This window comes from Gymnogyps californianus, chromosome Z, assembly GCF_018139145.2.
Source record: "Gymnogyps californianus isolate 813 chromosome Z, ASM1813914v2, whole genome shotgun sequence".
Classification (NCBI taxonomy): domain Eukaryota; kingdom Metazoa; phylum Chordata; class Aves; order Accipitriformes; family Cathartidae; genus Gymnogyps; species Gymnogyps californianus.
The window spans coordinates 10,968,721-10,983,997 of record NC_059500.1 but is presented as its reverse complement, the minus strand read 5'-3'; the positions used below and the strand labels follow the sequence as shown (position 1 = coordinate 10,983,997).

General features: G+C 40.1%; 1 protein-coding gene across 2 annotated transcripts in view; it reads right to left on the bottom strand.

The window, feature by feature from the left end:
- The window catches only part of ECPAS (Ecm29 proteasome adaptor and scaffold), a 65,495-nt gene that overhangs the window by 32,046 nt on the left and 18,172 nt on the right, over positions 1–15,277 (bottom strand). For both annotated transcript variants that reach the window (XM_050912626.1, XM_050912625.1), the window contains exons 5-19: positions 15,095–15,247; positions 12,773–12,941; positions 12,106–12,245; positions 10,470–10,551; positions 10,087–10,206; positions 9,824–9,909; positions 9,544–9,622; positions 8,370–8,419; positions 7,747–7,813; positions 7,518–7,640; positions 6,284–6,387; positions 5,122–5,245; positions 2,777–2,857; positions 1,786–2,014; positions 1,157–1,248 (exon numbers count right to left, since the gene is read on the bottom strand). In XM_050912626.1, coding sequence (XP_050768583.1) covers positions 1,157–1,248; positions 1,786–2,014; positions 2,777–2,857; positions 5,122–5,245; positions 6,284–6,387; positions 7,518–7,640; positions 7,747–7,813; positions 8,370–8,419; positions 9,544–9,622; positions 9,824–9,909; positions 10,087–10,206; positions 10,470–10,551; positions 12,106–12,245; positions 12,773–12,941; positions 15,095–15,247 — 1,699 coding nt within the window. The remainder of the gene's footprint in view (positions 1–1,156; positions 1,249–1,785; positions 2,015–2,776; positions 2,858–5,121; positions 5,246–6,283; positions 6,388–7,517; positions 7,641–7,746; positions 7,814–8,369; positions 8,420–9,543; positions 9,623–9,823; positions 9,910–10,086; positions 10,207–10,469; positions 10,552–12,105; positions 12,246–12,772; positions 12,942–15,094; positions 15,248–15,277) is intronic.

The following is a 15,277-nucleotide window of genomic DNA, read 5'->3' as shown; positions in this document are numbered from 1 at the left end:
AATGCAACAGACTCACGTGACAAATTCATACCCAAATCTTTGAATGGCTTGGGCCACCACAAAGAAGGCAAAAATGAGCCAAGCAAACAAACAAGAAATGAGATCTGTCCAGCTCTTGAAACATAACTCTAACTTCAACTCAAAACTTGCATCAGATCACGTAGCTGACTTCCAACAAACCCCTGGACCTGTTCTTTCCACTTGGCAAAGCGAAATCACACAAAGGATGATTTACAACAGTATTTCTGGAACTAGGTAGTATCAGTTACCACCCCTAGAAGCTTAATTTCACAAATGGACACCAGGCCAAAGAAAAAGAAGGTTTTTCTGCAAATGATGAGCAATACTGAAAAGGAGAATGTTTTTAAGTCCTCTTCTTTGAGGTTCATACCTGCACTTAAATGAGATGTGGTAAACTGTATACAGTGCAATGCAGCACAGATATCAGCAGGAGAAATTATTAGAACATTCTAATTTTTCTCTAACTCAACCAAGTATTATTTTCCACCAGATTCCCCCAATGAAAGCAAAGGTAACCTGTAAGAGCTTAGCAAATGCTGGGTGCTTGAAGCAAATCATGAAAAAGCAGAAAGTTGCCTGAGAAAATAATCTAGGGAAAGCAGAATTCTCTTTTGCTTATTCCCATGCAGGCTCCAGTTTATCTGTTTTTTTGTTTGAGGCTAATAAAAACAAATAAAAAAACCTCCACACAAAGGGCTCTAAAACAATTAGGGATCTAATTAATCTCATTTTCTGAGAAGCCACTCACATGTTCCCACTGGAACATTCCCACTGTTAAACAATTCCTTCAAAAATTTGCAGAATTTTGTTTTCAGTTTTCTTTCGCTGTTTAATGGATCTTTTGATCAAGGGGAAAAACTGACTGACTATACCAACAGGATCAATGACATAGGTTACCCAGAACATGTAGGTCAATGAACAAAATCATAACACCAAAGAACCAAAAAATAATTTTCCCTACCCTGCTACATATAATATCTCATAAGGTGTTGACTGTAAGTAGAAATACCAGATTTCAAATTAAGTGCATCCTTGGAAATAATACTCCATTCCACTATGGAAAAATGCCAGATTTTGCTAATGCCAAACCCCCTCCACCTAAAAAAATAAACCAAAAAAAGGGGTTTCAACATACCTTTATCCAATCCATTTTGTCTACAAATCTGGTGGCTAGTTTTTCTGGATACACTGAAACAACTTCTAGAAGACAATACATGACTGGCAAACCTAAACAGTAATTAAAGTATCAAGTTATTGAACAACTGCAGTATTTACAACAATCTAACAATCAGTAATAAAAAGAGGTTACAAAGTATCAGGCATTTCAAAGCATTCATTTGCAATTCACCAGGGATAACAATACAGAATAGTAGGGTATAGTATTTCTAATATTAGGGAAACTAATAGAAGCAAACATTCTGGTAGCAATTTGTTCTAAAGGCATTCAAGTGCTTTAAGACTACACTTGTTGCAGATATGATATTATCAGAGTGAGGAAGACATAGCATTCACTAGTGAGGAAGCTGTTACAGACAATGGCCTCATAATTTTAAACCATTATGTCAACTGATGCTGCAATTTTACTGTCCTGCTTTCTCCCACCTACACAACAGCATAGAAAAGAACAAGTTTAAACTGAAGAGTATATAGTCCATGTTGCAATTCTGTGATTGCTGCAGCCAAGTTCAAAGCACTGGACGTGGCAACTCATTTCTAGTAAGAGACTTTTTTTTCTTCAAAATGATGCTGCACACGGCTTCTTACCTCCAACACCAGCTAACAGCTGCTGAAGAAGGCCAATATATATATGTACAGGGTTGGTTTCTGCACTTTTTGAAGAGGATGAGGAAGAAAAAGATATGTGGTTGCCAGACATGAGGTTTCTTATGTAACGTCCAATGGCTGGAGCATGATCTTGCATATCTGCCAAGCTCTGTGAGGTTGGCACCACGCCTGCACTGTGAGCAAGACACATCCGCAGATACAGAACTATCTAAGTAGAGAAGAGAAAAACACAGGATACTGAGTGCACAAGCACTTGGAAAACCATGGAGCAGACAAAATACAAGAGTGGGGAATATGCTGTATTTAACGTAAACAAAACAAGACAGTTTCTTCTTCAATCAAATCTAGACGGAAGAATCAGCATGGAGACAGGAACAAATATGAAGTGTAACAAATCTTAGGACCAGTTTCTGCAATACGCCTGTGTAAGGAGACAACCCTGCAGTGCCTCCATCACTTTCAAAAGATTAAATCATACACAGACTTCTGGTTTATCATCAGCTGATGCAACCTCCTTGAAGGCAGTTCAGCCTGCACCCTATACCTATTTGGCATGCATACAAATGCAACCCAACGCATTGCTAATACAGACCTTGCATCACATCTGAGTTTGTGTCTACAGATCACTGAAGCCAGGGAATCTGCTATGAAAAGAACAGCCTCAAGGAGGACAATGGGACTTTTGCACAGGATTGCCAGTTTCTCCCTCTGACAAGCTATTACATTAGGTATGCTGCAGAAAGCAGTGGAGCAGCCCTCTCGGGAACATTCCTCCCAACCCCCCGAAGAAAATCCTGTTCAGACTGCCGTTTAAGGACAGACAGATAAAGGATGGAAAGTTAATCCCAACATCTGTTTAAAAGAGGAATTTTAGAATGTAAGGTGACTCATGGTTAACTGTTAGCTTCTTATGCTGTCCTTTAAATAAATAATGGTACACATATCGGAGGAAGTAAATCCAGACAATTACCTCTCCAAATGTGGCAGGATTGAAAGGCAACGCTGCAGTTCCAGTCATATATTTAGCTGGAGTTTTCATTCGGTGAGAGGCCTAAACAACAGAGTATATTAAGAGTGGAACATTCAGACCCATGAACAGCAGAGATGTTGGAAAGGTCAACGAAATTTTGCTGATGCAACTATGTTTATCCTCCACTTAGCAACTGAAAATGTACAACAGTTCTATAACAAGAAGGGCACAGTGCATTTGGTAACAGCACAGTTTAGGTCCATCAACTTTACGTCCCTATCAACTCAGAAAGTGGAAACTCTGAATTCGTGAGAGGGAACGGCAGGGGAGGCTGGAGGAGGACAACATCCTGTCTTCCCCTCAGGAAAAAAAGAAGTGCTTTAGAATTTAAAAACAAAATACCTCATAAACTTCCAAACTCTGAGGCGCACCAGCTGACAGGAAGCCAGGAAGCTTGGAGGTGGCAGCTCTGCCTGGAGAGGCTGCAGAGCAGCCAGGCTTCCCCACTACTGGGAGGTGGGTGCCCTGTGCTGCACCAGCCAAGCCCAGGGAGTCTCTCAGACCCTGCTACCTGCTAGGCAGAAGGCTGCTGCAGCAAGTGCGCGACTCCTTTCCATGGAAATGTTAGCTTTGACAAGCAGGAATATTCCAGCAGAAAAACATCCGTACAGAAGGTTTCCAGCAACACCCACTGCAAACACTGCAGAAAAGCATGCCTGTATTCTCTAGGCAATACACACATCAGTGCTAGGGCTGGATTCAGCAAGGCAGCCTTGAATCTCAATAAACACACAAGGCAGTTGCACAGAAGACAACAGATCCTCACATCTCTTAACATGGTCAGATCTTTTGCTGCACTGTAACTTCAGTGACATCCAGAACCATTAGTGAAAACCTGAATTAGTGAACCGGAAGATGACTCCCTTGAAGAACGGGTTCCCATCCATAGCCAGCAGATCAGGTCCTACTCTTTCGCATATACTTTCTTGCGGAGGGAGAGAAGGATCATGCTAACTTATGCAGGAAAGCCATTTTGCATCTCGGCCTGCTGTGCCAAGCAATGCATACAAACTTCTCAAACATCTCCAACACTCACAGATTATTCATGATATGTGAAAATTCACACTTTGAGATAACTAACCAAAGAAATGTACCTCCAGGATTTTCTAATATGCCTTCAGGACATGTAAGGAAGGTCTGAAAAGTGCTCAAAAAAATTTTTTTTAATTCACCCAGTAGTGAGGGAATCTTCTTCTTCCCAGCAGTGATTAAACTAGGCTGATCCATAGTTATTTAGTGACATTACAGAAGTCAAGGATAATTTAAAAATTAACTACAAGGGGACAGGCATTTAATAGTGTTAACTAAAACTCAATCTTGGTTTCTTAATTTTTTATATCTATTTCAATAACCAGTATTTTGGTCAAAAGCAAGTTTTTTATAAAGCTTCAAATACTTCATACACTAGCAGAGTACAACACCAGCAGAGTATACAACATTTCACAAGAAATTTCTCTGGTATAAGAGTTCTGCTATCACAGATCTCTTGCAAAACCAGATGAGCTCCAACATTACATACTTCTGACATTTTTTTAAAAAGTAGACTATCAGAGAAAAAAAAGCATTGTCAGTGACCCTCCACATCTTCTTTATAGCTTATAAGGCTAGTATAGCTACTATACACAGAAGTGTGTAACACAGACTAGATTTTAACATCTCTCCAGATGATCTCTCAGTGCAAACAGTGAGGGTAAACACAGTGGTACAGTTTTTGGCATATCAATCCACTAGACTCATGAAAGGTTATTTACATGGCCATTATTTCCACAGATTGCAATGAAGATGAATAATTAAGCCTTTAAGTCAACAAACCAGACTTCTGCACTTGTTTCAGTATCTCCTGTCCTAGCCTAGAATCTTTTTTCTGTCTTATGCACAATATTATTTTTCACCAGCCCAACCAGAGAGTGATCTTCCTATCCCTTCAAGAACATCTTTGTGAGCTAACTGTGTTTGTGAAACATGCTGGATTATCACCCTTGAACACTGGATTCTTTGCTCCACACATCTTCTGCACAAACAGCATCAAAGCAAAATAATCCCTTTGTTAAAGGATCTGCCTCCTTGTTACTTAACTCTTGGATCTTTTGCAATTATTGCTAGCAGAAGGTAACGAGTGCTAATCTTGGCAATGCAATACTACGTGTAGTCTTCACTGTGATTTTAGCTAGCTTTATTCCTCGGGGGAGGTGAGGGAGATGGATACAGGGAAGGGAAGACCACACTTATTACATTCCTTAGCATCAGGCATGTATTTGGCATTTACTGGGACAGAAGCACTGTACCTTGTCTTGAATGTAATGGACCATTTCAGGGAAGGAAGGCATCTGCTTCCCAGAACTCTCCTTTTCATTTTTACCAGGAAATGTTCTCAGGACCCGCTGGGCTTCTCCATGTACCTCCTCCCGCCTTTCAGAAGAAAAGAGGAGAAACAGACATTATTTGCACAGAACAAATGGCCTTTAATGAGCAATAAGATACCTTAGGAAGCTTGGGAAGAGAGAATAGTTTTTAAATAAGAAGTGGGTTTTTTGAAAGAAAAGGGAAAAAAGCTTGCATTAGAACTTCTAACAATCTGTTTATTTTAGAGAGGGGGAAGAAAAAGGATAGTGATGAGTGGCCTCTGCAAAGCAGTCTGGATCAGCCCACTTCTGCTCCTCTTACATCCTGCTAGTGTTCACCACCAGTTCCTGGTTCCCACATCCTTGTTTTCCTACCTGGTCCTCCTCCCCTTCACTTCCTATATTCAAGCTTCAGCTGACACCTACCAGGTTTATTGCTATCTACTTAGCAGAAGATCAACTCCTGAAACAGTGCTGACACTGCAATGACAGAGCAGTCTGTTGTAATTGATCCGTTTAGCTTTCCTTAGTTACACAATAGCTACTCACATCGAAAATTGAGCAATTAAGGTAAGTTGGAAAAAAACCCATCACTTAAAACTGCAGTAACAGACAACTGCAAATGAAATGATTACTGTAATTTAATGAATCAACTACCCCTCAGCAGAGAGTGGCAACTCTCACAAGTGCATGCTTCTGTCTCTTTGCAAATACAAGCTAAAAATAGACTGATAGAATTTGCCAGGAAAAAATAATTTCTAGCCACTGTAAAGGTGATTGCAGTCAATGCATTTTTACTTTGCAATTGCAACTGATCATTAACATGAAGTGCTTTAGTAACAGCAGTTCATCTGAAACAAGAAAAAGAATCCAAGCCAAAGAGTACGATAAGGCATAGTAACAGTTCTCCACAGAACTGTCAAGAATTCCCCTATGTAAAGGTTAATTTCCAAATTATCATACTTGATTTTCAGTGAGTGAGTTTTTATGTACGTACATACACACATATATATGCATTCATATTTCATCCAAATATATATTGGATGCAAATACATAGATATATGTGTGTGTGTATGAAAATAACTTAAAAAGGAAAACAACTTACGGGTCTCCTGCAGCTAACAGGAGTAAGTATCTGGAAGGGATATGATCTGGAGGGAATACTGTGCTAGCAAATTTCACAGCCACTTGACGTACTTGAACTTCAGGCTTAAAGAGAAGAGACACAAACACATGGTTGAGTTTTAAATGAACACACTAACGACCTGAACTCACCACTTGTAAATCATCAGTCATCTGTTTTGTCCTCTGGTACCAATATGACTCAAAGAGTTTAGACATTTTGAGAGACTGTTCTTGCTAACTCTTCATATGGCAGAAGACGGGAAAAAGAAAAGCTATCTTCTCATATATACACAAGTGGAGAATTAAGTGTCTAATTAAATACATGCACATTTTTGGGAATCATAAATCAGGGTTATTGATAATTCTTAGACATCTGAACTGCCCCACCCAAGCAGTTTTGAAATGAAGAATGACATACATCATCTATCCACACAAGCAGAGCTTAGGAGCTGCACAGCCAGAGGTGGAAAAGAAACATAAGATTAGGGTGGCCATTCTCTCTGCTGGGTTCAGCGAGTCTCAAAATGGTATTGCCTGGAGATGTAGATCACTGGAGCACCCAGACAAAAAGTCATCAGCATGAAAATAGTCTCTTACACAGTTACTAGTGCAACCACTAGAAATACATATACCTCCGCAGTCACCCCGAGTACCCATGCAAACACAGAGTATACAAAAACCACTCTTTCTGAAAACCCAGACCTCTGGGGAATTCTGAACACAAACAAGATACTCAGTAAACTAAGAGAGTCAGTGAAGTGTGGTTTCCTCTGGATTAGTGTCTCAAGGCTAATTCCTGGGGAGGCTCCCAGGTGCCTTATAACATTAGAAATCACACAGCACACTGAAATCCCCACTTAGCAGTGAATGATCCTTTCACAAAGCATTTCACAAGATACTGTCCTTAAAGCATCTACTTCTCAGAGTTTTGTTAGGAGGAGACTATGAGAAGCATACAGCACAACTGCAACAGCTTTGGTTTTTTGCAAAACAGAACACAAACAGAAAACTGCATTGTCACCCTTCTTGCAGCCACTGTACCATATTAAAAATATTTCATCTGAGCATACACACCCCTCCTCCCAGACAGGCCAATACATTCAGTAAAAAAGGGAGACCTGTTCCAAAAGTATACAACAGGAAGTGTCAGGAAACAGGAAAACAATGAATAGCTCTTTTTTTAAGGTACTTAATTTTGACTCCGCTGAAAATACCTTTATTAAATAAGAAGCTACAAGAGCCTCCATCAGGGTACGCTGGGCTCCTTCCAAATTACTGTATGCTCCAACCATCATAGACAAGGCCTCCTGAATGGCAAGCCTAGTATCAGCATCTTCCTGCAGTACAAAACCGAGAGTTTTCACTTTACAGTGTGCAGTGACAAGAATTAAGCAAAACCAGCACAAAATATTAACGATTTCCCAAAGCCCCATCAGCACCCACCTTGCATAAAGCTTCAAAAAACTGCTGTACCAGTGCTATATCCTTGGTAAAGAGCTGAGGCATTCGGCTGAAACAAGATATTTTAATTCATGAAGTTTTGGGGTTTTTAAATTGAAATGCTTCACGTTTCATTGGTCTTCCCCTCATCCCACATTTTAACTGTCAAACAAAACAGAGCCAGCACAGAAAGTTTGCTCTATCTTATCCATTTCCACCATGGAGCAGCACACCCCTCCTCAACACAGTTTGGAAAGTGAGATATTCTATGGACAATCACTTAGATCACCAGGATACCACTGAACATGCCACTTGTCTAGCTTCATGCCCTCTGGTCTTTGCTGTACATTCCTTAAATTAATGTTTCTGGAAATCCAGCAAGTGGAACCATTTCTTAAATTCTGTGCATAATTCATGAGCTGCCATTAATCACTGCTACAGAAGCTACCAGCTAAAAACATATTTCTTTTTACACCTCTGGAGATGTCACAAGAAGAATGCTTTTCTCTGCACTGTACACTCAATTGCAAAATTGGCAGGTGGCATAAAGCTTGCTGCTGATAAATTAACAGATTACTCTGGAAAAATTATTCAATGTCCCATTGCTTAAATGGTGCTTTAGTTACCTGGAGAGCTTTCCAACCGCTGAATAAGCCATTGACAGCAGTTTTGAATCCTTGAATGACAAAACAATAAATAAAATTCAGCAAAACCAGAAATACATGAAGGCATATCTTTTATAATTAAACATTTACTTTACATCCTGTCTCCAAAGTGCTCAAATAGGCTTTCATGGACAAAGAATTCTGGAACACAAAATAATTGTATCCAAGAATAAAAGCATTACATACGAACAGAGGGAGCATGCTGTGCCACAAGAAACAGAAAATTACAAATGGTGACAAAATGGAAATCTCCCTTCTGGTCTCAGCTAATCGCATTTTATTTCAAGAGAGACAGCTAAGGAAACTCAGCAAGTACATGAAACAGTAGCAAAGGGACAGAAACCTTCCACTGGCCCTAAACAGCAGCTTTACACAATGGAAGCTGTTTGCACAATTCATCCTGCAGATGACCAATGCAGCACATTTATATATGGGCTTACTTCCTCCTGAACACTCCTTTTTCATGCCCTTCCCAATGGCAGGGGAGGCCCACGCATTCAAACACCAACTCAGGCCAGAAGGTCACATCCAACAGTTCAAACGAAACAGCAAAAGGATCAAAGCTGCAGAAGAGGTGGTCTACAACATCAGCCCTTCGTAAGAAACATGTAGGAGTACCATGGGGAATTTGCCTTCTGAAATGGCACTAGAAAGACCTCTTCAGGCCAGACTGGCATTTGCAGTTCTGTTTGCAACACTCTTCCCATAGCAATACCATCCTTGGACAGACATGATGGAAGGTATTACAAGCAGGCCTATACAGCTGCTTATCACAATGGGGTATACACCTGGAGCTGAGGTCCCTGTGTGCTCCAGAGTAATGAGTAACAGCAGCTAGATGCTACTCTGGCCTCACCCTTTGGATTACCAACACTATTATTTCCTGAGACTTTGCAAATAGCATCCAAGCACCTATCCATAGCTGTTAAACAAATAAAACAGTTTATATAGCCTTTTAAAGTATTTGCTTTGCTTCCAACAAAATTTCTTAAAAAGTATCCTTTGATAGCCATCTCAGGCAACAGAGATTGTCTGCAAAAAAGAGATTTATCAGTTTCCATCATAAAGGTAATTGTCTTTTGCTTGTATTCATATGAAGAATTATAGCTCTATAGTAAAGAACCTTGCCGCTTACCTCCTTGTATTCATTGATCAGCTTTGTAAGTCCATTTAGAAGCATTGGGCCTAATGGCTTTATTTTACTTTCTGGACAACTGCAATTAGAGACACCAACAAACAAAATATTATCTTTTGCATCCCATAAAAGTATCTTCTCTCAGTATCACTCAGTATCACTCTACTTTCTATGAGTTTTAGTACTCTTTCTTTGCCCTTAGTTCAGTTATATATTTCGTAAACAGAGTGGCTTCTAGGCAAATAGCTAAAAAACATGGCGCTCACTCTGAATTACTTACATGATACAAATATGATGCACAAACTGCAAGGACAGACTTCTCAGTTTTGCATTTGTGTTTGCACCAAAGAGTCCATCATAAACCACCTGGCCAAAAGGAATAAAGAGCAGATCAGAGAGTGCCTGGCTTCACCTTCAAAGGTTTTCTACCTTCCCTTCTTCTTTAAACATTATCATCAGTAACAGTGCTTCCCTCCCTTAAGTACTGGAGGAACTTTATTATCAAGCTCATTAGGAAGAGCAGCTTTGGAACATAAGCATTACCTGAATGTTAGCTGGGAACGTTTCTGCAGCTTGCCTGGATCGCAGAAGATGAGGAACTATCTTTAATTTAACACGGGTACTGACTGACTCTCGTTTCATTTCTGGTTTCAGGACAGATCCCTGTCAGAAACAGAGTTGAAATAATACAGTGCATCTTTGGACAGCAGTACTTTTAAGTTAGCTAAATTACCTGCTACTGCAAATCAGAACACACTGGGACAGAGAAAAAAATTATTCAATAGCAACAATGTTCAGTGCAAGCAGAGATTAAAGGCAGTGATAGATTTAAGAAATGGATATATGTCTTCTCCAAATAAAATAAGGCAACTAAAATTACAGCTTCAGAAATCAAGCAGGTATGCAACTCTGAAGGCAAATCTTACCTCCTTGGTTTTCAGTGGTATATCCCCAAGATACACTTTATACATTTTGTTGATGATAGCAGGATTGTTCCAGTCAATTAAACTAAAGAAAAAAAGCACATTGAACACCAACATGTTATGATTCTGACCTCTGATTACTTTTTAAATACGTGTTTTACAGCATTTCACATCATATTCGTATTCTTCCCAGAGTTTTAATACATCTGTTTTGACTTCTAATCACTCCTCCCACATACACGTAATATATAATCATGAAAAATGTGAAGTGATTACAAATTTCACCTACAAATTCTGACAATATAATTCCAAATAATTTGTGAGAAACCTGCATGCTTCCCTTCTCTTCCACTGAAACAAGACCTATAAACCATGGTAGTCTACCAACTGAATACAGAATAGTCATCTGTTAACAAATTTCTCCACATTCTTCAACCTCAGTGCTTTGACATTTCAACAGAGAAGAGGGTAGTTTTTAATTCTAGGACTGTTTCATCTTGGTCTCTCAGACAAACCCATCCGCCCACAATAACCACCTAATGCTAGCTATTGATGAGACTGTTTGGAACACCCACATACCCAAAAAACACCCCACAAAACAAAAAGTTAAGCATGCATGCTTCAAAAAAAGTGGAGGAGACAGAACCATCTCTTTCTTTCAGTAAAGTAACTGATTTCCAAACAAGCAAGCTGTGAAGCAGCATATATTTCTCATAAAAGACATTTAACATTGCATATTAACATGCATTTTGTCCACAGATGTATTTTGCTCTCCAGGCAAAGAATACCAACACAAAGGGAAAGATGAAATAAGCAGCAAAGGACAGACTGCCTTCCTCAACCAGGCTGTCGTCACTTACTAGAATCATCTCCCCTGCCACGATTGAGGCATATGAATAGACTCAAATGGAGGAGGTTTCACATTACGTATCTGACTCCATGTTAAATAGTCCTAAACTTCTAGTAATACAGAAGCCACCTACACATTTTGGCCTCTCTTGCTCCAAATCTCCTACATGAGTCAGCAAATTTCACACGATCAATGACTCAGCAAATAGTACCAACAGCAATTAACTCTGGCCTCTTGATGGGTTAAAGACAGAAGCATTGTCTTTAGATGATGGAAGGCGGAGTGCAGATGAGCAAAAGCTTTAATAATGCAGAAAATGGTGGCTGCCAAACTTCCTAGACTATGGTCCACTTCACAATTACAGTCTGTTTACTCCCTTAATAAATTAAACGAAAATATACTTTTCTGGGAAAGACAATATAGGTAAGTTGACGAGCTTACTGGTCAACTTAGAAGTTGAATCACTTACTAAGGCCTTATTGACCATCAATAATCCACAGAGGGCAATTTGGAAACCAAGGAGTAAGAAAATGGCTCAAAAGCAATACAAAAGATGATTGAAAATGGACAGCTAAAGCTGTCAGCTCTGGAGCCAAGTGATGTTCCCAGCTGCAAGACTGTGAGCCACACCATTCCCAGCCCCATATGAATACATGGCAGCTTCACAGGTACATGGGGGACTGCAGCCTTCCCCCTTTCAGAGCACAGTCTCTCTGGAGCACTACCTTAATTGCAGCTAGCTTTGTTAGGAACACTAGCACCATCTTTTCCAAACATCCAAACTTGTACCTTTGTTTGCTCTTTAGTTCAAGGTCTGCTGCAGTGGCAACACTGTGTCTTGTATCACTGGAGGCTACAACCAGGTGTACAACAGCTTCAAGTTCTGGCACTTGCTCAGCTTCAATAAACTTCACTATCCCCAGCTTACACTGTTCAACAGCGGGGAGAGTAAAGGCAGTGTTACTGACAAGAAAGCATATGTTACAATAACTGTTGCAGTTCAGCTGTCTGAAACAATGGCTTCTGCTTGCTAAGGAGGAGTTCACATGCTCTCCATCTCTTTAGCAGCACCCTCCTCTTGCCTCCTGTCAAAGCATTCACCTGCGGCAACGTATCAGCATTACATTAGGGATACTCTGCTACTACTCTGCTAAAAAGGGACGCTTCATCAACATAAGAGAGTTTTGCAACCTTACTGTCTTTAGGAGGAAAACCAAGAGTAGGCTGCAGTTGTGGTTGCTTCCTAACCAGCTCTGAGAACTGCTGGCACCTCCCAACCCATCTCGCCTTTGCAAAGTTCCTTAAGGCATCATGCAAAGTCCCTCATTAATTCCCTCAGGGCAACTAAAGACCTGGTCAGAATTAGTTATGTATTTTCCCTCTGGCCTTCCGTTCCTCTGTCTGTAGCCACCCTTGTTACCACCCCCGGTTCACTGAGGACCAGCCCCGCAAGTACCTGTTCTAGCAGCTCTGGTGTCCATGGGCTATCTCCAATTACCCTTTTGGCTGCATAAAAGCTCATTCCTGGAGGCGGCTGAGGGATTCCAGGGCCTCCTACACTACTCGATGAAGAACCCTGGGCTGAGGGCATGTTTTGTCGACTCTGAGATTCATTCAATACAAACCTAAGCAGGTGGGAAAGGAGTTTCATTAGAGGCTTTACCAATCCACATTGCTAGCTGCATTAGATGCTGGAACGGAGAAATAAACATAACCTGTCCAACTTCACATATTCTTCTTTAATTAATCCCATGACTCATAAGACAGAATTTTACTCAGTTTAGACTCAGCGACCAGTTATCCCAGCATATCCTGCAAGAGCCATAACGATCTCATTATAACTGAAAACAAACCTCAGTTAGGAAACAGAAGGGTCCACTGGCATTTCTGAAAAGAGTTATCTCAGGTTACGAACCAGAAAGAATGATCTCTTTTGTATTAGAAGTGAACACTCAGACAGTACTACATCGAGAAACTTGTACTAAAAGCTTTAACAACATTTGTATGATTTCTATGAAAAATGCAAACCTAACAAGGGAAATAATGAAGCATATGCAACACAATGAAGTGGCAGGAAATAATCCTTGATATAAAAAATAAATAAGATAATGTCTTGGAAAATGGCAGTTTTAGTGCCGGGCAGGGAAGGAAAGCAAAAACCATAAAGGTTACGTTTACAGATCTTAGTCTTTTTGGAGACTGGCTAGTCTAGCTGCCCTGTGCACATCTCCATACTCTCACAAAAGCCACTCCACCTCTCCCTGTATCCTTGGAAGCTGGTCAACACATGAAGGCATCAAAATTGTAGTGCAGAGACGAATAAGAATTATTTTGCTCCAGACAGCCATAATCTGTTCTGCATTCAGCACAAAAGGAAGTAAACAGTCTCAACAATAAGGATAAACATTCATCCCAAGTCTCGTTAGTTAAAACTTCAAACACTTGATCATGAGCTTTAAGCCCTACAGTTAGGCTTTCTGGTTGTTTTACTACATGCAGACTGGCAAGGCTAATTCACAATTGGGCAATGACAGAGCAAGTTCTACCAGGCATAAACTAGCTGTAAACAGCTGCAAAATGGTCTCACCCCAGGGAGCAAGACTTTAAGAGACAGACATCCAGAGCCATAGGCTAGCTGAAGACACTCTGAGCACCTGCTGGAAAGAAAATGAAACCTTCACCCCTACCCTCATGGTCTCTCTGAGTATTTAAAAATCATCACGCTTGGCCAGAGTACAAAAGCATGGAAGGAAGTGAAGTCTCATTGCAAAGCTCACGGACTTCAACTGCTGAAGCTACAGCCACAGAAGTGTGGGGGTGAAGCTAAGAGCATAAACCTGGGCAAACTGAAGAGTGTGAGCTGTGAACAGAGGAGCAGGCTAGGTATTTTCAACTATAAGCTGCAAGACTCTACACATTCAAATGGTAAGGAAGTGGCCCCCAAAACATCTGATGGGAGCATGGCCTCCAGCAAAGCACATGCTCATTATTTTAAAAGTCATTCCTTTAGGTTAATTCACTTGGGTGAGCAAGAGTTAGGTGCCCAGAAAAATCCTACAGGAATCAATGAACTGTCAGAAAAAAGAAGTGTTCCACTGTTAAAATTATTTCTATTTTCTTTCAAAGCTAAAGCTCCCCTAGCAATACAAAGACACTAAAAAAGTTAGCGGAAAATAGATTTTGAGAAAGTATTGATTTTAGACACTAGAAGATTCCTACAAGCAGTGATCAGTAAATTCAAGTTGCTCTGTAAATCATTCTTGCTCTCAGAAACAGTGCTCACACCAAGACACACCATTACAGTTAAAACATTTTTCATTAGAAGATAGATGAAAGACAAATCTTGTTATTAAAGGTTCATTTCTGGAAAGCACTAGTTTTCAGAGATTACGCTTGCTTATGACCTTGGAGGAATGAGCCTTAAAACTCAACTGCAGGAAGATGAGCACACATTTTGATCTGGCTTCTATTTTAAAGGTTTGGTTATTTAACAGATAGCTCACATATCTCATAGCTTCACTTTTATCCCAAAAGAGGTCAAGGACAGAATAGCATAACACCTAAGTAGAAAAAAGACCTTTTGTTAAATAAGGAAGATGGTGAACCTGTTCTTAAAATTAGGACCCTGCTTTATATCTTACTGAAACATGTAACTGGCTTCATTTGAGCTAGGAAGTAACAGCGTATTTTAAATGAGTTTCCAAGTGTGCAGTTTGTAATGTTTCACACATAAAGAACAGATCAATACTAGACAAGATTGGTATTAACTCTTACTTACCCATAAGGCATAAGAAGAACATCCAACATAAAGTCCAAAAGCAGCTGTACAGTCTTTGGTTTTTCAGCAAGATTAAATGGAGAAACTGCTGCTTTCAGTGGTTCAGCAGGGTATTTCATGTGAAAAAGGGTTGGTATTAGAAGATGCATTAGGCTGAAAAACAATTATATTTACTGCAACCAT